At 35.7% G+C, this 22,363-nt stretch overlaps 2 protein-coding genes across 3 annotated transcripts; both read right to left on the bottom strand.

The window, feature by feature from the left end:
• Positions 1 to 13,631: 13,631 nt before the first annotated feature.
• Positions 13,632 to 14,363, bottom strand: LOC145164773 (uncharacterized). Its single transcript, XM_079083455.1, has one exon. The coding sequence runs from the start codon at positions 14,361 to 14,363 to the stop codon at positions 13,632 to 13,634; it is 732 nt and encodes a 243-aa protein (XP_078939581.1).
• Positions 14,364 to 17,208: 2,845 nt separating this feature from the next.
• On the bottom strand, positions 17,209 to 22,136 carry LOC145167431 (uncharacterized). Of its 2 annotated transcripts, none has more exons than XM_079086638.1 (10): positions 21,898 to 22,136; positions 20,921 to 21,068; positions 20,647 to 20,815; positions 20,225 to 20,295; positions 19,821 to 19,958; positions 18,828 to 18,919; positions 18,348 to 18,619; positions 18,190 to 18,275; positions 17,991 to 18,092; positions 17,209 to 17,578 (listed from the first exon to the last, which is right to left on the bottom strand). In XM_079086638.1, the coding sequence occupies exons 1-10, from the start codon at positions 22,077 to 22,079 to the stop codon at positions 17,417 to 17,419; spliced, it is 1,422 nt and encodes a 473-aa protein (XP_078942764.1). In that variant the 5' UTR covers positions 22,080 to 22,136; the 3' UTR covers positions 17,209 to 17,416. The 2 variants fall into 2 exon arrangements, with proteins under 2 accessions (XP_078942764.1, XP_078942765.1); XM_079086639.1 differs by having other exon boundaries at positions 21,970 to 22,133.
• Between the last annotated feature and the right edge of the window lie 227 nt (positions 22,137 to 22,363).

Raw genomic sequence — 22,363 nt, 5'->3', positions numbered from 1 at the left:
AATATAGATCTATACACAAACTCACACTCTCCCTCGAGGAGACTCTGGTTCAGAAGGGTAGTCTTCCACTAGTACATGTAATTGTACCCAAAGACGTGTCTCTCAAACTAGATAAACAACTTTACAAGTAATAATTCGAAAAACCCTTTTTATAAATAACGGATAAGTTTATAAAAAGATACGTTCGTTCCCTTAACTATATTCTTATAATAGTTTATATGCCTGTATATGGAAAACTGTATATTGAATTCCCAAACTATACATATTATAGTTTGCATGTAGGTTATGTATTGATCTGAAAAACTATGTAATTATGCTTGTAAGTTGAAAATGTCCCTTATGCTCAGCATGTTACAAAAAGGTATAAAATATCTATAAATATTTTATAAAGATGTGGCAAAAGTAAAGTTGTATCAATTTTATCAGTTTTAAGTGTGTTGAAATCCTTTTTGTATAAATTCACAAAATCATTTGTGTTTGTCTTGTATTCTCGCCCTGAAAACATTAAAATCATAAAAGCATAGGGGTATTAACTCACCTGATTGTGAGGGACTTGGATGAATGACAAAGATAGGATGCTTGGTATGCTAAGCGAAGTCCCGAGCACAATAAGGTCCTATTAAGCACATATTAACATGTATAGGCCTACAATTAGTGTCTATAACAACTTAACAAGCATCGGAAACAACCTTAGGATATAGGAAACACTTACAATGAAGTGTTAGAGCCGAAAATGAGGGACAGAAAGGAGTTCACGGCCAACCACTATGGGTTCACGGCCTAAGATGTGTTCACGGCCCATGAACACATGAAGGGTTCACGGCCCACACATGAACATTGAAGGATTTACGGCCCACACATGAAGAGTTCACAGCCCTACGAAGGGTTCACGACCGTGAACTCTTGAAGATCATAAAGATGGTGATGAAAGTGATGAGTCAATAGATGAAATTGAAGCACTTCACGTGAATAAGATGAATAAAAAGAAAAAGGGATGAATCACTTACATTTGTGGGGTGAAATGAGAGCTTTTGTTGGATGATACTTAAGAGAACTTGAGAGGTTTTCGGCCAAGGATGGAAAAAATGAGGAATAAATGAAGGAAATGCATATATATATATATATATATATATATATATATATATATATATATATATATATATATATATATATATATGGAGAGGGGTTCACGGCCAAACATGGGTTCACGGCCGTGAACCTAGTTTGCGGTCGTGAACACCCTTTGATGAGTTTTATGGTTCGATTGCATTCCTCTAATCCCAAGCTAACACTTCTCAACATCCAAATCCTTAAGTGTACTAGGCTTGGAGACTCTCAAACTGACCCTAATCACAAAAGAGCGATAGCAAAAACAAGTCTGACTTTTTATTGATCGAATTGACTTACAGATAGAGATTTCGGGTTGTCACAAAATGTTTTTTTGATGAATTCCATAACTTTTCCTCAAGTTATGGAAAGTGAAGTGTCTCATTTTTAATGTCATCTTAAATGGTTTTATGTCATTCATAACTTGTCCTCAAGTTATGGAACATGAAGTCTTTTTTATAAATGTTTTATGAACTCCATAACTTGTCCTCAAGTTATGGATTTTCAAGAGTCTTTTCATTAAAACCTATATTAAACTCATAAGTTATGGATACCAAAAGTTTTTTGAATATTTCAAAACTTGCCCTCAAGTTTTGGAATTTGTAAATGCAAAGTCTCACTTTGAAACATTTAGTTCCAAACCCTAGAATTTTAAAAGTTTAAAATTCAACCCTTATACTATTATAATATTATAGGTTTAATATTTATATGTATGTATAAGAGTAAAAGTCAGTCTTACCGTTAGTAGATCTCATTCACGAAGTCGGTCTATAAAGGGGGTATAAGGTTACTGCCTATAAAATGACAGTTTAATTGGTGTCCACTCTCACCCACCGCTTCCTTGACTGGTGGAGGGTCGTTAGCTGAACGGGTTTGACAGGACATTTAAATTCTCATTAAAAGTATAATGAAATACTAATTAACTAAACACTTATAAATTCCCAATCTTAGTTACTTAGGAAAATGTGAATTTGGTGCTAACCCATGAAATTGCACTTTGCACCTTGTTAAGTCATTAGTGGAGTGTGTGTGCTTAACCGACACACTAATCTGGGACTGACAGTGCTTGGCAAGGGGTAGCTTGATGTTAATCATAGATCAATGGAGTGTGTGTGGTTAATCGGCACATTGATTAGGTGGTTGTAACATTGGGTGTACCAAGCTAATTTGCATGGTTATTCACACCTTGTTTATGATCCTCGGCATCCCAGTCACAAAGTTGAAGGGCACAATCGAGATTTAAATATGCCATTGAAAATTTCAATGAATCTCAAAGGATCTAGGAGTTTCAATTAACTTAAAACCTAAAATTCTTTTTCTTTTTTTGTGGTTGAAATTGGTAAATCGTCATTTACCTACCTTCAAATATTTTGCATTCGGATTACGGCATCCCTCTTTCGAATTGTAAAATATTGTGTTAGGTCCCAGCCTTAATATTTCATTTGGGTGTTATATTAAGGACTAAAATCAACTAAACTTGAATTGCTCCCTCATAAATGTCTAAGTTCAGAAAACTATGGTCTTCCCGAATCTTGTGAAAAAATCTTTCTTTATAAAGATGATTTTCCGCCAAGCAATCAAGGTGAAAGATTAATCCCTTCTTCGTGTTGTAGTGGAACTTCACTTCCTCCACCTCCTCCAATAATTCTCCCTAACCCACAAGTTCAAGGTCACTCAAAGCCCTATTGGCAGGAAAGAAAGTCTGTGTGTACTCACGTCTTGGAGATAAAGTCACATATTGACAGGCTGAGAGTATTGGGTGTCGTTGTCTCGAGGAAGTTGGTTGTTGACTGGGTTCTTCAGTCACTTCTTGAGTCGTATATTGAGTTCATTGAGGACTCCTATATGACAAATCACGACATGAACCTTATCGATCTTGCCTATTTGTTTGTTGCTGCTGAATCAGCAATGATTTGGTGCACTGGTAAAGCAAATTTGATTGGAAGATCTACTCCTCAAACTTCCATGGACATTGACAATGGTAACATTGAAAGTCCAGAAAAGCTTTCTCTTCCTAATGGAAAGGGATCAGCCATAGTCAAGTCATTTGACCAAATGGTAAAGAGAAAGGCTAAGTCTGAGATAGTCATGAGCACCATTCCTAAAGAGTCCGTATGTCTCTATTGCCAAGAGAAGGGGCATTGGTTGCGAAGCTGCCATAATTACTTGAAAGATCCAAGGATGGTAAATTCAGAATATTTAACTCTGCTTCAGGTAAAATCCACTATCTAACTCTATTAAGTTCCTATTTGGAGATTCTTAATACATGATGTAATGTAATTACATTTTGATGTTTTGTAGAATCAAAGAAATGAAAGGAAACTTAAAGGAAGAGTATGATGAATCTGGTCGCGAAGATGGATTTCAATCGCATGGTTCGATGATCGGATTCTTGAGCTGCTGCTTAAAAGTTATGATAGATTGCTTAGAAATATTTAGAAACATAGTTTTCACTTGTAATTGCATTGTAAGGAAAAGTTTTCTGCGTTTTATAAATAAATAAAATTTTTGATTTTGTTTTATTTCATATCTCCTTACAATGGCATTTGTGAAAATTGATGTTTATGCATATTCTAGCAATGTCCAATATGGATTTGATTCTTTCATTTGTGGTAATGTCAAAATTTGCCAAATAAGGAATGATTCTCATCACCCAAGTTTCAGTTTGATAGAAACTTGGAATCATGCAACTTGTATTGTGTGATGAATGATAACCTTCATCTTTGGGAAATTAAGACTAATTCCTTGTTCACATGTATATGTGATTCAAGTGAAGGACTAGGGGATTAGGTACATTAGGTGTGCGCTGGTCAGGTCCACCACAAAGAACGATAAGACTATTCGTCATGATTTACTAAAGTTTAGTAAATATGGTTATGCTTACAAGTTTAAGTATAATTGTGAACATTAGAAAAGTTTCAAATGTATTGCAGAACGAATGAGAAGAATCAAATTAGGCAGAAAGATAAAAGTTTCTCCAATCTGAAAAGATGGGAGAGTACTTTAGTATCGTGTTTTATGATCATCTTAATGATTATGAAAACCATATCACAATTGATCCTCTAAGGTCATCTTAGTGCATTTCTATGGCTAAGAAGAGGAATCATGAATTGTTGGAATGGTTAAATCAAAAATATGAATCATACTTCGTTCCAAATCGAGTCTTAGAGTCATACTCCAAGATTGAGCCTTGAGTGACATAATCTTAAGAAAGGTTTATAACACTTATCAAATGTAGAGTAAAATGTTTTCTACTCTTGTACATTTGAAATTGGTAAGTTGTGATGTGTTGGATAAAACAAAGACCGACTAAGGCCAGTGGTGTGAAGCGTTAGTCTTGATTAGAATCTGCACTAACTCTTGAATATTTGTTTGTCAAGGAATGGTTCATGACAAGAGAATCTTATATGTCAAGAGGTCAGTGGGAGTCTTAAAGATCTTGACAAGTTTCAAGAACTAATCGAGAATAAACCTATTGTTAAAGACTAGCACACGACTTGAGGTTTGTAACCTATCGTGTTGACATATTCTTGTTTTTGTGCCATTCCAGTTGGTTGACTATGCATGTGAGTTCTATGAGTTCTCAGTTGTTTGCATAACAACCTGGAAGCAATGGTAGGCCCTTGTGCTGCCAAGTGGCAAGAAATTAAGATTGAACAAGTTCAATCCATATGAGTTTGGATTTGTCACTAACCTTGTCTTTTGATTATGGTTTGACAAATTCACATGGATAGGAACAAATACACCATAAAATCTAAGTGTCATAAGGTTTCTCTCCGATTCATGAAAATGATGGTGAGGAAACGCTTTCACTAAGCAGATTTTGAGGAGATAGCAGTTGTGATATTTGCATTCTCAAATTTGATTATGATTACAGAATCCCTCTTCATAGTTTGAATTGTGAGAAATGGCAAAGGTCTAAAAATTTGAGTCTTATTGTTGTAAGTTCTAAAATTGTTTATACACACATGTGAGTTATCTAAGGAAAGGTGTATGATTTTGAGAAGGCTAGATAAAGTTTTATCAAGCATCTCGTGTCAGAAATCTGAACTTTGGTAATGAAAGTCAATAAATGTTGATTTCTAGAAGTCCAGCTGATTTATGGGTACATGTCAAAGCTATTGGGAGCACAAGTGTTATGCAAGTAAGATAATAATTATGATGCTAGTGGGAGCATAATTATTATGGACAATGATGCAAGTTTGCAATGTTATTTATAGAAAACAAAAGTTTCAATTCGCAAAGTTGTGGATTTGAAAACTTGTTTTGCTATAATTAAGGGAAAGGAATTTATACTTCATTTCAAATCTAAAAGCTTAGATTGAGATTTTAATCAAATTTACTCAAGGATATATATGAATGCTAAGTTAGAAATGTTAATTGCATTCTCAAATTCGATTATGATTACGACATCCCTCTTCATAGTTCGAATTGTGAGAACATGGAAAATAGAATTTAACATAAGGAAATTCTATATCTATGGAAATGTTAATTGCGTTCTCAAAATTTGATTATGATTACGACATCCTTCTTCATAATCAAAAATTATGAGAACATGGCAAATAGAAATATAATAGCAAAAGACTGATCAAGTATCATGTCTTTATGTTAGACATTATGAATCGCATCCCATATGCTTCGAGTATAGGATCGATTGCATATGCTATAATATTCTTGTGTTCTAATTTTTCCAAATGCCCAGGGCATTAAGAGGGAAAAAGGAATAGAACCGTATATGACTAAAATGGTTAAGCAATTGTCGAGGACAATATGAGGTTTACGAAAGATTTGTTGCTCATGGACAATTGGAAGTATATTTAAAATTTTGGAAAGGACCATATTCACATGCTCTGAGAAGAGGTAACTCTTGTTTAGAAATGATAGTCAAAATGGGAATATGGAAATGTTTCCATAAGTGGAAGTTATTCTTTAAATCTGAGAAAGATTAGGAAACTTAATGCAATAATGATGTTTAAAGGAATGTACTTTGAATTTGAGACTTCACTTCCTTGGAATTGATTTGTCAACAATCTCCAGTGGAAAATTTTGTAATATCGTTGGTCAAGTCTCTATGACTTTTTGTACCATGACATTACAAAGGCTGCATTACATGATAGCTAGCAGTGACAAATAAAGATTTGGAATTGTGAAATGAGCATAATTGAAATGTTTTTCAATTGATCTATTTCACAAAGTCAGGACCATAGACAAAAATAGTGTGCATGCTTGGAGCATGGCATAGCTATTGTTTTAATTCAAGTATTAATTTGATAAAACGAAACATTATACAATGAATAATGAGTAATCAGTATGGCACTCAAAAGTTTTGGGGCCATACAGGATTAGTATTATTCTTGTATTTCACTTTGCATGTTTTGACTTCCCGAATAACTAGGTTATTCAAACCATCCATAGTCGATCATACTTTGGAAGTAGGTATTGAGGCAAGACTGTCATAAATGGGTCTGTAGAGGTGTTTTAGTCATAGCACAGGTTTGCTACAGTGTTCATGAGTACTCCTGGAATAAGATTCGAGTATTGGATTCAACCCACGCTCATCTGAATCACTTCATGGATTTTATCACGAGTGATTGTGAGATGATAATATCTTATATTCTTGAAACGAATACATGTGAGTTGTAGTTACAAGTCGGTTGCACATTGACATACGTAAACGCACCAGTAACTTGGTGTTATAAAACGTATCGTTGTGTGTAATTTGATGAGTAAGTAAAAGCAAGCATTTGGGTCGAAGTTTATCTGTTCATTTTACCCCACGTGGATAAAAGCGATATCTGTGGGCCCCTCGATGATTTAGTGATGACACCCGAAGTGCTTGGCCAAGCCTGGACTGATTTGATTTGTTCAGTTAGTCAGTTGTCATAAATCGAAAATCGGGAAACAAAAAATGGACAGAGAGAATGATTATAATCCATGTCTCAGTCCATATGATATCTAGAATGGAGGAATATATGATCTCTTATCTAATGGACGCGTCATTGACTAGGTCAGAGTTCGACAGCGGAACAGTCTGAAGGATGGATAATTGAGAAGAGGTTATTTATGGTTTATGAATATATTATAAGTTCTAATATATTAATATGAAATCATATTATTTAATTAGTATTGATCAAGAATTAATTTGGAATTAATTTTGTGATCAAAAGAGACTAATTAAATATATAAGGATTGATTGTGTAAATCATTCATTATTATAGAGTGGGCTTATGATCCATACTTCTTTATGTTGGGCTAAACCCATGAGGTGACCCATGGATACTCCATGGAGGTTAAAACCCATGGAGCCTAAGGAATGTGGAAAGTCATGCACATTAGGGTTTACATGGTGTAACCCTAGTTGTGTCACACTATATGTCACACCCCCGAACCAGACGGCGAAACGTCAGGGGGCTTGGGTGACTTCATTCTTGCAGTATCATCACAAAGTATATTTGAAACATAACATCATCATCATCACACATGTAATATTACAACTATCATTGGTTTACATCAATCATTGTATTTCAATATTACATGCCAAAATAGTCAGAGTATGATGAAACAAAATATAACAAAATATCCATGATTTCTTTCTGCCCAACCTGCTCAACGGTTTCCTGAGATTACAAGTTAATTTAAAAGGTCAACATAAAAATGTTGGTGAGTTCATAAGCATGTTTGATAAAATGATTTGTATTACTTTGTAAACACCAAAAAATCTCATATTTTCTGAAAAACAGTTTGAGATGTTTGTGTCTGATCTTGTATTAATGCATGTGTGTTAATGTTTGTTAGAATGTAAAGAGAGTATGGAGAGAATAACAAAGAGAATATAAATAGAATATAAAGTGAATGACCCCAGACAACCCGATGTTGTCTGCGAAAGAGAATGCTGGCATCTCAACCCCCGAGGTTGAGTACCAGCGCGAGTATGTTATCGTCTTATCCAAAAAGAAGAGAATGGTTTCCCGTAAATTTTATAATGTTAATTCCTCTAAGTGAGTCATTATAACCATACTAGATAATGACAATTTTGCCTGTCATGGCGTTATTGGACGTCGACGGAATAAGATAAGGTTTTTGTCACCCTAGACTGGCCTAGTCTAACTGTAGCGAACAGCTCAGGTGTGGGGTGTCACCCCCATATAGATCTATACACAAACTCCCGCTCTCCCTCCAGGAGACTCTGGTTATAATTACAGGGTACGATTGTACACTCAATAGGTGTCAACCGACATGTCTCACTAGATCCTTAATCGAACTTACGCGAAAAAAGAAAGAAAAACATATAAGGTATATTGCAGGCCCAATAAACATGTAAGTGGACAACTAAGGCCCAATAAGCATGAGAATTATTTCCAGACTCAAAAGGAATGAGAATATATACATCTCGGGCCCAATATACATGTAAAAGGACAACTAAGGCCCATTTAACATGTACATTATTTCCAGGCCCAATAAGGACGTGAATACCGATATCGATCCGTGGTTTGTTACGTTGGTTGTTTAAGCTATGTTGTTTACCAAAGTGACATAAAAAGCTCATATTTTTGTAAAAGATCATTTTTGGTCCTAAAAACCGAGAATTTACAATTTTGGCATATTTTGGAAAAAATGACAATTTAGGCCCCTTTTAAGGACAAAACTTGCATGTAAGGCTAGTTTTAGTAAAAATAACATTTTTAACTCCCTTTTGTCAAAAATATCATTTTTGGCTTGACTTTTATGAAAATGTGCATTCCTGGCCCATTTGTAAATAATTTTATCCTTTTGGCCCAAGTTCTAACAAATTCATATTTTTAGTTTTTCTTAGCAAAAATTTACATTTTTGGCACATCTTTGTTGAAAATGACACTTAAGCCCACAAAATCCTAAAAAGTTAGAATTTTTGGCCCAAGGCCGTGAGAAGCCCAAATAAAGCCTAATTGTGAAAAAATTTACATTTTTAGTCCTTGTAGGGTCCCAAATGCCGTAAATATCCATGTTTAGTAAAAGTAATCCTTTTTGAACCCCTAAAAACCGTGAGTTACATAAAAATACCCATTCTTGGTTATTTTGTTGCTTTTGGCCCTCTTATGCAATTTTCTTAGTTTTAAGTAACTTTGATGTATTTTAAAACCATTTCTTTGCAAGATAAGTTGAAATGAGTGTTATGTTCTACAAATAGCATCATATTTTAGTAGATCTTCAAGTTCATGTAGTTTATGACACATACTCATATATATATATATATATATATATATATATATATATATATATATATATATATATATATCATGAAAAACACACAAAATCATGCATACACACATAAATTTACACAAAACAACTTGTATTCTCCCCCGAAACATAGTAAAAACCGAAAATAGGGGGTATGAACTCACTTTGCTTTGGAGATTTCGGTTTTGGAAGAAGATTGGAGAGGTTTTCGGGTTTAACAAGCTTCCTTGAAGAGATTTTCGAGATCTATGAAGTTCTAAGATCATGGATCATGAAATGAAGTGTTAAGGAGTGAAGATTATCATAAAATGAAGTTAAAAAATTTGATGAGAGAATAACTTACAAAAATAATGATCTTTGATGAAGAGTTCTTGAAGAACACACATACCCTCACACGAAATTTTAGAGAGATAGGGGGTGGGAAATTAGTTGGATTTGAAATGGTAAATGAGGATGGAGAGGGAGAGAGTGGCTGAGAGGTAGAGAGAGGTGGGAGGATGGAAAGTTGACTTATGAAGAGAGTGATAAGAAGTTTGCTTTGATACATGCAAATTTTGCATGGATATCCACTGGACAAATATGAGGTGTCAAGCTCTATTTCACCCTAATTTTTTTTTTGTAGCCGAGAATGAGAGGGAAAGAGAAGAGAAGATGAGTTTGGGCCCTTTTCTTGATTATGTTCAAAATTGCAAGGCCCATATTAAAGGTTCTCGGCCCATTGGGCCCTTCTTGAGGGTTCACGGCCTAAAGGTGGTAAAGGGATGGGGTTTACGGCCCAATTAAAATAAAAAGATGGGTTTACGGCCCATCATGGTCCAATAGAGTGGTTCACGGCCCATCATGGCCCATGATAACAAAGTGAGTTATTTTAGGCCCAACATGGCCCAAGTGTTATGGTTTGACGAATGTGGGTCCAATTAGAGTCCAAATGGGGTTTTTTGGCCCAAAATCATCAAATGAAAGGTTTACGGGCCCATTAGGCCCAATAAGAGGATTCGGGTCCATCCTGGGGTGAATCGGGTTATTAGGGTTTCAAACCCACAATTGAGTATATGAGATGTATTAAGTTAGGTGTTGGACTTCACTCAGGAGTTTTGATTCAAATGGATGTTTTTGATTGAGCATAGAATATGATATCCACTTAGATTACAAGTCTTACAAGAGTTGATGTTTACATGAAAACATAATTTCCTAGCTAAAAATGCTAGTTGTGACACTATATAAGAAGCCTCATAGCTACCAAAATTGGCACCTAAGTGAGTTGCAAGAGGGCTAGCCGAATTTTGTGTGTGCAAGAAATCTCTTCTCAAGTTCCTCCATTGTTGGTGGTGTTGTGTGATTCCATTTGAGGTGCAACACTTGGGGCACTAAGTTCTTAAAGGTCCAAGGTTTCCAACTACACTAAAAAGTATGTCATCTAACTTGTATTTCATGTTGTTTATACTCCATTGTATGCTAGTTAGGATGATGCTTTGGAAATTGAAAGTTTGCATGTATATTAGAGAAAACATAGATCCAAAGCATCTAGGGTTGCATGTACACCATAGGAGTGTTAGAATGCTCAAAACCCAACAGATCCATCTTGAGGGATGTCATCGTCCATTCATAATTGTCAATGTGGTCATCTGGGTCTGTACTACCGTCATATTTGGGCATGTGTGGGATCATCGTCATGTGCAGAATCTCGTACTGCAGCAGCTCGTGGCTGAAATTAGAGCTGGCGCTTCGCATGGGGTTGTCCATGTATGAGTATGACATCCCGCCGTAAGCCATGTGTTGCTGCATTTGGTACGGGTTTGCATACATCTAGTTATGCATGCCCGCTGGAGAGATGTACGGATGATACTGTGGTAGGTTTGGTGCCGGCCCAAATTGTTGGATTTCGTACTACCCTGCCGGAGGAGCCATATGCGGGCTTGCTCCTGTATACTGTTGAGCGTATGGGGTAAACGATTAATCCGCTGTCATGAAGGGATTAAACTCGGATTGTACTGGGAACTGGGTGTTGGGTCCATAATAGTCAGGTCCCTGGCTTGTCGAGATTTGGCCGCCTGTGGTTTGCGGTTGGGACAGTGCAGGGTAGGGTGAGCAAAAACCGCACCGCAACAAAAATTAACCGCAAAAACCGTATAAACCGCAACCGCAATAAAAACCGATGGTGAGGTTTTCTGTTTTTCAAAAACCGCAAATTTGCGGTGCGGTGCGGTTATTAGTTTTCAAAAAACCGCAAAAAAACCGCACCGCACCGCATATATTATATACAATTTTTTTATTAATTATTAATATATTAAATATTAAAAATAAGACAAGTTTCATGGATGAAAGATTGATAAAATACTAGAAGACAAAAGTGTTGGTTTTTTGTGATGTTTAACTTTGAAAAATGGTGAAATTAGACAATTTTAAGATATTTATTTTTAATTACTATTGATTTGACGTTTTTAAGATATTAGTTGTTTGTGATTTAAGTTAATTGTCTTATACCTTATGGTTTTTTTTTATTATTACAAGTAATATGTTTGAACTCTTAAAGTCGTTTGAGCTCCAAACTGTGGTTAAAAACCACACAAAATAACCACACCAAATCCATGCGGTTAATAACCGCAGCACAGAAAAAACAAAACCGCACCGCAAAAATAACCGCCTAACCGCACCACAAAAATAACCGCACCAAGCGGTTTTGAAAATGGATTAACCGCATTTGCGGTTAGTGGTGAGGTTTTGGCTAATAACCGCACCGAACCGCACCGCGCTCACCCCTAGTGCAGGGATTGGATCTGGGGTGTGTTGTACCGACGTGTTGAGGACCGGTGGTTGTTGTATATATATATATATATCGGCATGTAGGGAAAACCTGTCATGGTGGCTTGCGGGTATACCATTGGGGAATATTATGGTTGTGGTTGAATGGTGTGCGGGATCCACGTTTCGGTGCCGAAGGTAAGTGGGAGCGGCTGTTGTTGTGAAACAAGGATCTCTGTTTGATGCGTTGTGACGATTTGTGGAGTTGTGGTTACGATCGCCACTTGTGGAATTGTTTCGCTGTTGGGCGCCAGAGGCTGGTCGTGGGAGTTGTTGTTGTCTGTACTGCAGAACTAGATGGCATTTGTGAAACCGGATTGCGATTTGATACGTTCCCTTCCTAAACGGAAGCTTACCCTCCTTCTAGTGACTGCATCGGACGCAACGGGCTTTTTTCTAGTCCTCCAGACACTATTGGGATCTCGCCTGCCATTGTTGCTCGTTGAAATTGTTGCATGGATGTATCGTGCTAGAGATACGCCCAGATGGCGCCAAATGTTGTGATATGTCAGAGAATGGATGGATCGAGATTGCCGGTGAATCTTGCTGAAACGACTTCTCCTGATATCACAGTACAAAACAAGATATAGATCGTTAGTCGACGTCCGGGAGGGGATCCCGGGGCGAAGCTCCGACGATCTAGTTAGTATGAGAATTGAGAGAGATGGTAAGTGATTACAAAAAAGAGAGAATTCGTCCCCTTCTTCGTGAGGAAGAAGGGTCCTTTTATACATGTCTCTGAGGTGTGTCTCTCAACTGATTTTGTTGATGATTCTCTCCTGAGGTGCGACGTGGCGGATCCATATCGGAGGGTCCTCCGTCACGTCTTTTGCCTCCTTCTCCCATTGGCTGGAAGGAGATCTTCCAAATGTTTACGAAGATTGTGGATATCGTCTGATGAGCGAGTGAGACTCTCTGATTGGTCCCACGTTTCTCAGGGTATGATTTCCCGGAGAAGGGGTTAAGGTGCGGCTCCGCACCTTAACCGCCTTATCAGCGCCTCTTGTGTTGGCGAAGGCCCGGACTTGGCTTTAGATTGGGTTCTAACCAGACCAAGCCCGATGTCAGTTTGACTTCTCTTTTGACATTTCCTGGAGGGATACGTTAACAAAGAGTTACTATTATTATCTAAAACATACTTGAGAATATATGCATCAGAGTGACCAGTAGCACCAATATTTATGTACCATTCGGCTTGAACCAGGTCATTTAGAGTCATAGAGTTGAACATTTATAGGATTACGGTGGCTTCGGGTGATGCATTGTTGGGCCATTGAGCCATGAAAGTGGGTTATGCATCATGAAATGCTTGTTGTGATGGAGTTGGGCCAGTAGAATTTTGCTAAAAAAATTGCTCGTCTGATTGTTGTTGGGCTTGATATTGGTGTTGTTGAGGCCCGTTTGGAGGAGTAGGCAACAGGTCTGGTTGTTGTGATGGACTAGCTCCAGGTGGAACCTAGTACCAACCAACTACTGTCACTAAAGTTGTGATTTCCCCCACCAGCCTAAAAATTACCATTGTGACCACCAGAATAATTATTCCTACCACCAAAATGACCGTCACCTCGACCTCCACATTGTTTTCGACCCCCTCGTCCACCACGGTAGCCACCTCGAATGTTATTGTTGATGTTGTGGGTTCCATCAGTGACCAAGACAGTCGGAGAGGATGAGTTATCTGAGTGATTTTGGACAGACTGAAGAGGTTCATTAAGTTTGATCTGAAATTCTTCTTGAGTAAGAATGGATCGAGTATCCCAAAAAGAAGGCAAGGGATCTTTAGGACGAATGGAGGTGGCGATGTATCGAAGTTTCAAAGATAGCCCATTCAAGGTGTAGCTAACAAGATTGGCCTTTGGAACTTTGGCATCCAAGTTATCTAATAAATCTGCAAGGTTTTTGATACGATTGCAATATTCAATAATCGTAGAGTTACCCATAGATATGTTATGCAGTTCATTATCGATTTGGATAACTTTGTTAACCTTGATATCACAACAAACTTTCTTAATGTTTTGCCAAACTTCATATGCAGGAACTTTCTTCTTGAAGATCATTTGAAAGATGGAAGTAGAAAGTGTACCATACAACCACAATTTGAAAATGGAATGCAACTTATCCCATTCATCAGGATTTGAAGTAGATGGTTGCTTTTCGTTTGGAGGTTGCAAGTGATCAACGACTCCATATCCTATACAATGGAGTTCAAACAGCTCCCTCCATATATCATAGTTCATCTTGTCCAAGTCAAGAACCAGCGGAACCGCATGCTTGATATTAATAGTGGAGGATGGATTGTCAGAGATGATTTAAAGATGATTTTGACTTGGGAGATTCTGGTCCAGACATGATGATGATGAGTGACAGAAAGAGAAGAATAGAAGAGTGAACGATAAGATGATGGTCAACGATAAGAAGGATGTCGACTAGATGTATGGTTTTAAAGAAACAAGCTCTGATACCATGAAATCTGATTATTTTCCCGTGAAAGCCATCCATTTATTAATCACAATATATAGGTTAGAAAGGAGAAGGTCGGGATACAATGGGCTGAACAGAATTGTGCTATACTAAACAATACAACAATAAATGCAATATATATATATATATATATATATATATATATATATATATATATATATATATATATATAATCTGCTAACAATGATCGTTTGCAATAAACTCTAAGGTAATTGTAACAGACTGATTTTTACCACAAAAATTTTCATTTTCATTTCAGCAAAACCACAAGTGTCATAAAAATCCAAGTCATGAAAAATCCCAGGTACATCAATACGGTCATCCAAATCAGAGTATCAAAAGGTGAAAATCATAAAAACTACGAACTAGAGTTTATAGTCAAGCCTTCGCCTTCCTGCGATCATCCGAAGTACCTTATAAACATTAATCCACAACTGTAAGCATAAAGCTTAGTGAGCCCTTCCCCAAAATATCCATACAACACAACATAATAAATAACTATAGGTTATCAGCAACCATGGAGATTATCAGCAATCCCAATGGGCTAACTGCACGCGCTGTGGACTAGCAACATGTTCTAGGGGTTATCAGCAACCCTAGGGATTCTCAAAAATCCCAATTTATCAGCAATACAATTCAATGCATACATAAAAATAATCAACAATTAAGACCCAGTTGGTCACAAACAAAATTACCACACATGAAAATGTAGTGAGAAGACTCACCTCACAAGTAGCAGCTAAGTACAACTCACACAGGGTAGACGGATACAAAATAAGCACCTAATCAGCAATAAAGAAACACCCTTTTCAAACTATGCTCAAAACCTAATTTTGACCAAAAGTCAACTAGTCAAAGTCTACGATCCACCCTCCTACGCCCCGCGTACCAACTGCGGTACGCATGGCGTAGAAGCTACGAGATTACGGGCCAACATCAAGCTACGAATTGCGTAGCAAGATGTACGCCCCACGTACTAGGTCTAAATGCTAAATACTCCATTAAGCTCTCAATTCAGACAGTTAACTCCTCAAACTTCCCAATAAGAACTACAAGGACGTCTTAATGGATAAAGTCCCAGACTTTATCCATTTGCATGTTATAAATGAGTAATAAACCAAGCCCTAATTCCATGAAATGTACCAATGCTCAAGATCTCATGCATAGGGTGAAAAAGAGTGTTCAAGCTTGCAACTTTATGGTTCTACAACCCCAAAACATCAGTAAATGGTCTTCAAATGGTTTGGAGTAGAACAAGTCATTAGAACCAAAGTTATGGGACAAAAAGCATATAAATTGCACAATAACTAGATCTATCATGAGAGATTGCCAAGATGGAAACATTATACCTCTTGGAGGTGGGAAACAAGATGAAGAATCTGGATCTACAAGGCTTGGACTCTTAGATGCTTCTCCAAGGATCTTCATCTTCTTCAAAGGAGCACACACACAAACACTTGGAACCTCAAAATCTCTCAAAAATGGTTGGGGTTTCGAGAGGGCAGCTTTGGAGGATGGAGACTAGTCATAAGAAAGGTATCAAGGGGTTAAGGTCCTTTAAATAGGGCTCAAACCCCGAATTTAGGGTTTGTACTCTGTGTCACTACGCATTGCATAACTAAGGTTACGCCCTGCGTAGTGGGTAAGACCCTCGCATGAGATTAATGAATTACGCCTTGCGTACTTCATTATCTACACCCTACGTACTTCCCTTTTTCAAAAATTATAACTTTAAAAATCATAAGAAAATATACCTGAGGAACGGGTGTTACAGTAATAAACGCACTGCAAAATCGACTGATCAGTACCAAAACGTAATAAGTTGTTTTTTAGTATTTGGCAAATTCAGCTGCTTATATGTAAAAGGACCGAAAATGGCATCTTAATTACATATTATTGACTTGGAATAGAGAATGCAAAAATTAAGTGACTTAATTCCCATGACAATGAGTTCGAAAATTGCAAAAAAGGAAGAATCATCTCAAGAAGCTCTTTGTTTAAAAGAAACAGAAGGCCAAGTTATGGTAGGGGATGATTTTATAGGAAAAAAAAAATCGAGTTGCCTTACAACTTGGACTTGTGTGTGTTTCTCCTGCGAAAAACGTGTAGTATTTTCTTCGCCTTCTTGAACTTTCAAACTCATTGTTACAAACTTTGAGGCACTTAACCTTGAAGCCTCCGACTCTGCTTTAATCTTTACATTTTCTATTTAGCTAAAACCCAAACAACCAAGAAACATACATGAAGGCATAGTCGCTACAATTCAGCCATCCTTGACCTTTTCTTGTTGTTTATGACATGGCTACTCAACTCACATGAATCGACCTTCATTAGCGTTTGAATAATCAAATAATAACAACTTTACTCAACATTATAAACAACTAAGAACTAATTTTGCAAATGTTATGTCATTAATATCATATGCCCTTAAATGTTGCATGTGGATCGCACATCACTAGTAACTTATGCCACATCAGCAAAAAACGGCTTCCTAGTTGTTGGGCTTAAATGTAGTTTTTTAAATAAACTCCCTAAAACAGACATTATCCAAAAATACGATGTATGAATTTGATTACTCTATCCATTCAAATGTATCAACAATTTTGAAATGAGATGCACAAATTGGTCATTTCAACAAAAGCCCTTGTACAAGTTTCTAGAACACAAACAACTTAACAACATAACCTCTATACATACAACAAAAGAAACCACATCCAAGACTGAATTATACAAATATGAATAACTGAGTAATCATTATACAAATATAACGAGAAAACTGAATAAGCTCGTAAGTATACAAACATCTTTCTCAAGAGGCCAAATGGCTAGGAGAACTATTGAACATGGTATGCCACATGAAGGCTCTTGAAAGGACCATCTCAAGTTCTTGGTGACCCCAGTTTTCTGTTGGTAGATGTTGAAGAAACATCACCATCTCTTGGAAATCAAGTTTTTGGAGCTCTTTTGACCACTGCAGTATAAAATTCATATATAACATGACATGACATGACAGAACAAACTTTCTACAAAACAGAATTTGTACTGTGGTGAGATTCATGTTGATGGGACATGTATTTTGTTGTCCCATCCAAAAGTCAGATGAAAATTACTATTTTTGTCCTATTGACATCAATTTCAGCCCATGACATGTCTACATGACTAGACAGAACTGATGTACTGTGTTTTTCATGTAGTGGGCTGTGATAGGTCTGATGGGACAGACCTGCAACTTTTTGTCTCGTCCAAAAAACGAGACAAAAAGTTGCAACGTACTGGTGACATTATTCTGATTAGAATAATGTCAAACGCAGTACAAAAGCCAAATAGGAAGTAAGACTAGAAATATGAGATGATTATTAGAGAATAAATATAAAAATGCTCACCGTTAAAAGAAAACTGGCAAATATATAGATAAGGAAGTCGGGCAATGCATCACCTTCAGCAAGATATGTGTCCCATAAACGGTTCACAAGGTGGAAAGGAATCTATATATTAATTAAGGCATTGCATTGTAAAACATAAGACATCAAAGTATAAAAAGAAAAAAATAATAATAATAATAATAACAAGTAACATATATACCTCTCGTATCAAGAGACAATTAAACCAACGGAAAGAAAATTGTAGAAAATCAAGCCCTTGAGCTTCCATATGCCTTGCGATAGGTTCTAAAAGCTCAAAACAAAATAACTTGTTATTTATTATTTATTAATAAAAAAAGAATGTTTTAAAGTGCATACCATCGATTCGTGTGACCAAATCTTTGAGCTTAAAAACAAGGCGTTGGATTCCAGGTTGAGCAAATGTATAATGATCTTGCATGCCATCAAGTAATTTTGAAAGACACCAATAACAATCAGCTTCAATATTAGAGATTGTTTCTTGATCTAAATCAGAAATTCTCCAATTATCAACACTTCCTTCTAAATGTTCTGATAAAAAAACTACCAAAAAAGGTGTAGCAAGATCATTTATTCCCTGGACATATCCACTTGCTGGATGCCGAATTGCCCTGAAATCATATAAATAAATAATGTTAAAAATATATATATTTCAAAAAAGAAAACACACATATATAAGCTTACAAGATTAAGTCCATTAAGTAAAAAAGAGTTAGCATTAAACAAATTTTCATTTTGTTAACAATGTCGATACAAATTAATGCGAAATAAATAACTATGTTTTTTTTTTTAAAATGATAATAAGAAAGAAATTCTAACCATGTGTAGAGTATCCTCTCCAAGGATTTTTGGACTTCAGGTTGTTGGAAGAAAGTAACATCAGGCACAGTTCTAGGACAATCAACAGCAATCTACATAAATGATTAATTAAATATTTGAGAAAATAAAGACACATGGAAAAAATAGATGACAACAAATTTAGAAAAAAGTAAGGACTTAAAGGATTAATTCTTGTCCCCACTAAGTGCAATAAATAATAATACACTTTCATTACTTTGTTTATTACTATAACGTTCTTCTTTCATTTGTCCCTATTACAACATTGTAAATCGAAAATTATTATTATTATTATTAACTATGTCTAATTTGAAACTTGAAATGAATAGTAAATTTCCCATTTCAGATTTTTGCCATGAAGGTTTTGGATATTGGCAGATTTAGTCCCTGAGCACTTTTGTATTTCAGATTTTTGCCACAAAGTTTTGAACATTTTACCAAATTTAGTCCCTAAGCACTTTTGCATTTCAGATTTTTGGCACAAAGGTTTTGGATATTGGCAGATTTAGTCCCTGGCTACAATTTCATAATTTACAGAAAACGTCTCTGAAGTTTTCTTTACAGAACCAGTCCATATGCTTAACATTTTTGTATGTTGGCAGGTATGGCCCCTATGTAGAAAATAAATTACAAAAATTATCCCCGTAATTTACAGAAATGGTCCTTGTGCATTTTTCTTTTACAAAAATAGTCCCTACCTAATAGAAAATTTGCAGATTCGCATCACGTCCCCCCACAATATATTGCCATGTTTTGTTTTCGTCCCTACACTTTTTTGGTTTCACACTTTGGCCACAGAACTTTCATATTTATGCAGGTTTGCTCCCTAAATTTTCGTAGTAACTTACTAGTTCTATCTAATTATAGCAAATTTTACAGCTATAATCGAGTAGATTTTTTAAAGTATAATATTCTAATAAGAACAAATAAATGAAAGTAGATTGGTATTTGTTATAAAGAGATTTACTAGAATACCTGTCTAAGCATATTAATCTCTTCATCTGTACGTTCATTATCTGAAACATCATAAAATTGAGCAACACAATCAAAATACTCTGCACGTTTTCTTCCTACAACTCCCTCCCTTCTATCTGAATTAGGGGGTGCATATCCCTGTTTTAAATTCATCACAACATAATTTAATTTAATTTAATAATATTTGACAAAATACAATACAAGGGCAAATTCGTAAAAAGGTGGACTTCATTTCCCTGACTTTCTATATGAAGTCAAAAAGTAACACTCATATATAGCTTAACAGATTATGATATGAATCGTATTATATCGTGTCTCCATTTTACGTTTATCTCAATGATCTTTTTTTTTTTTACATTTTTCTAAATAGTTAATTAGATAATGAGTGAGAAATTTAAGATTACCAAAAGAAGCCTCCAAACTTTAGGGCGTAGATAATGTGGCACACCACTCCATGCTAATTCACGCAATTTGTCTACAAAATCAAATATAAACAAACAGATTATAAAATTAAAGTAATATATTAAAAAATAAAACTAAGAAAAAGGGAATTTCGTTAATGTAATGTATGAGTGGAAATCACTACCCATGCATTTAAATGAATCAATGTTGTCTATGCTATATTGATTTATATCAGATAGGGACAAAAAAGGCCGTGTAAAATGACGATTTTGCCCTCCATCTTCTTCAATGAAAACACTAATCATTCCTTCATCTTTATAAGATTCGAATCCCCAAAAAAATAAAACCCTCAAATTTTGTTGGAATATTTGACCCCTCAAAAGTAACAATTTGAAGAAAATACTTTCTACAATATGTGAAATACCTAAAATGACATTTACGCCCCCCAACTCTTTTGTGAACTTCATTATCCTAGCAGTGTCTGTGGCTCTTGTGCTCATTGTAACCCTTGGAGTCTCTTTAGATGTATTCTCAGAATTTGATATTGTTGATTTTAACTCGTTTGCATCTGGTTTACTTCTATGAACTTGATCCTACAAAAAGAAATGTTCAAAAAAAATAAACCATAAAATGTAAGGATTATGATTTCTATTGTCCACAATATTATGAGTTAAAATTGAATTTATTATCAAATTCACCTCATTTGTATCATCAATGTGTTTGCTTGAGCCTGTAATATTCTCAGAGGGACTGCTATCAACACGAGGAGAGGGTAGAATTGTAAAATCAGCAGGATCCGATCTTGTTATCAAGATTTTACCAGGAAAGCTGCGACCCTTTATGAACCTTAGATAAAAACAAGAAATTAAGAATCATATTTCATAAATTATTAATTTTTATATAGGGCTAAATGCAAGAAACACCAATGTGCTTTCATTTATTCATAATAAGCCAAAAAACTGAAAGATCTACTCAATTATGGCATTGCACTTTAAATTTTTGTTTGTTATTTATGACATTATACTTTGAAAGATCTACTCAATTATAGAAGTGAAAATTGCCTTATATTTCAATGGCAATGCTATAATTGAGTAGAATTTTTGAAGTGTAATGTTGTAATAGAAAAAAAAATGAAAGTAGGATGATGTAATAGACAAATAGACAACAGTAATTTGCTATTTCTTGCATTTAACCCTAAATGTTATAAAATGGTTTGTGGTCATTTTGTTTAGTTTAGGTCCATTTTGGCTTGTCTAGGTACATTTTTGTTGTTGCTAATCTTCTTGTTCTATGTTGAAAGAAATCCTAAATACACATTGTACAAGAAAATCATACAATCAACTTTAGATAATAATAAATCCCAATTAAGTTGCACATCAAGGTAAACGAACTAGGATCAAGAGTAACATAGAATTGGTTCTTTTTTTTTTCTTTCAGTATTAGAGACAACAAGATTCATATCGCGAAGACAAACATTAACCAGGAAAACCCTAATTCCAAGAATTCTATAAATAATCGTGCAAATTCTCACTCCGGTATGAAATCAAGTACGAACATCTATTTCAAAATTGAAGCAGCAGATCATAGATCATAAATTACTAATTTCTACAACTGATCAAAGAACTATAGTCATTCGTTTCAAGTATGAGAAATTTAACAACACCGGCGTTAATACCCTAACGATTTGCTGAAATAAGTCAGAAACGATGCCGATTTACAGAGTTGGAATATGGGTACACGAGCATACCCTTGTACATTACGGAGAGTTTGATTAAATCTTGAATCAAGGGTTGTGAGATTGTTATCAATGGGAGCAGTACCTTGCTTCGGATCTTGGTTTTTGAAATCGGTGTTCATGGTTCTTTTAGGAAATAAACCATGGTTTCATGTCACTCGGTCTTCTTAGGCCTTTATTGAGACCCGGAGGCACACTCGGTCTTTCATGGTCTGGCAAGTGAAAAAGTTCAGTTACCTCCCTTCATGTTTGGTCATCTTGTTATAAACCTCTCTCGTTGTCAATCTTTAGCTTTCCTCTCCTTTGATATCTATGCGATGCATGAGTCCGTCTTTGTTTTGTTTTCTATGTGATTTTAATCTTATTTTTGTTTGGTTTTTCTGCAATATAAGAGGTAGATCAATCA

Source organism: Lactuca virosa, chromosome 3 (assembly GCF_052849685.1).
Source record: "Lactuca virosa cultivar CGN04683 chromosome 3, Lactuca_virosa_CGN04683_v6, whole genome shotgun sequence".
Taxonomy (NCBI): domain Eukaryota; kingdom Viridiplantae; phylum Streptophyta; class Magnoliopsida; order Asterales; family Asteraceae; genus Lactuca; species Lactuca virosa.
The sequence above is the reverse complement of the archived record's forward strand: the minus strand, read 5'-3'. Positions and strand labels throughout refer to the sequence as shown.

Bases quoted from the DNA above. Each gene is read 5' to 3' on its own strand.
- LOC145164773 (XM_079083455.1), bottom strand. From the start codon at position 14,363: ATGAACTATGATATATGGAGGGAGCTGTTTGAACTCCATTGTATAGGA.
- LOC145167431 (XM_079086638.1), bottom strand. From the start codon at position 22,079: ATGAACACCGATTTCAAAAACCAAGATCCGAAGCAAGGTACTGCTCCC. The intron at 18,920-19,820 runs GTATTCTAGTAA...TCATTTATGTAG, and splicing joins AGATTAATATGCTTAGACAG to ATTGCTGTTGATTGTCCTAG. The intron at 18,093-18,189 runs GTATATATGTTA...ATTAATATATAG, and splicing joins ATTGTCTCTTGATACGAGAG to ATTCCTTTCCACCTTGTGAA.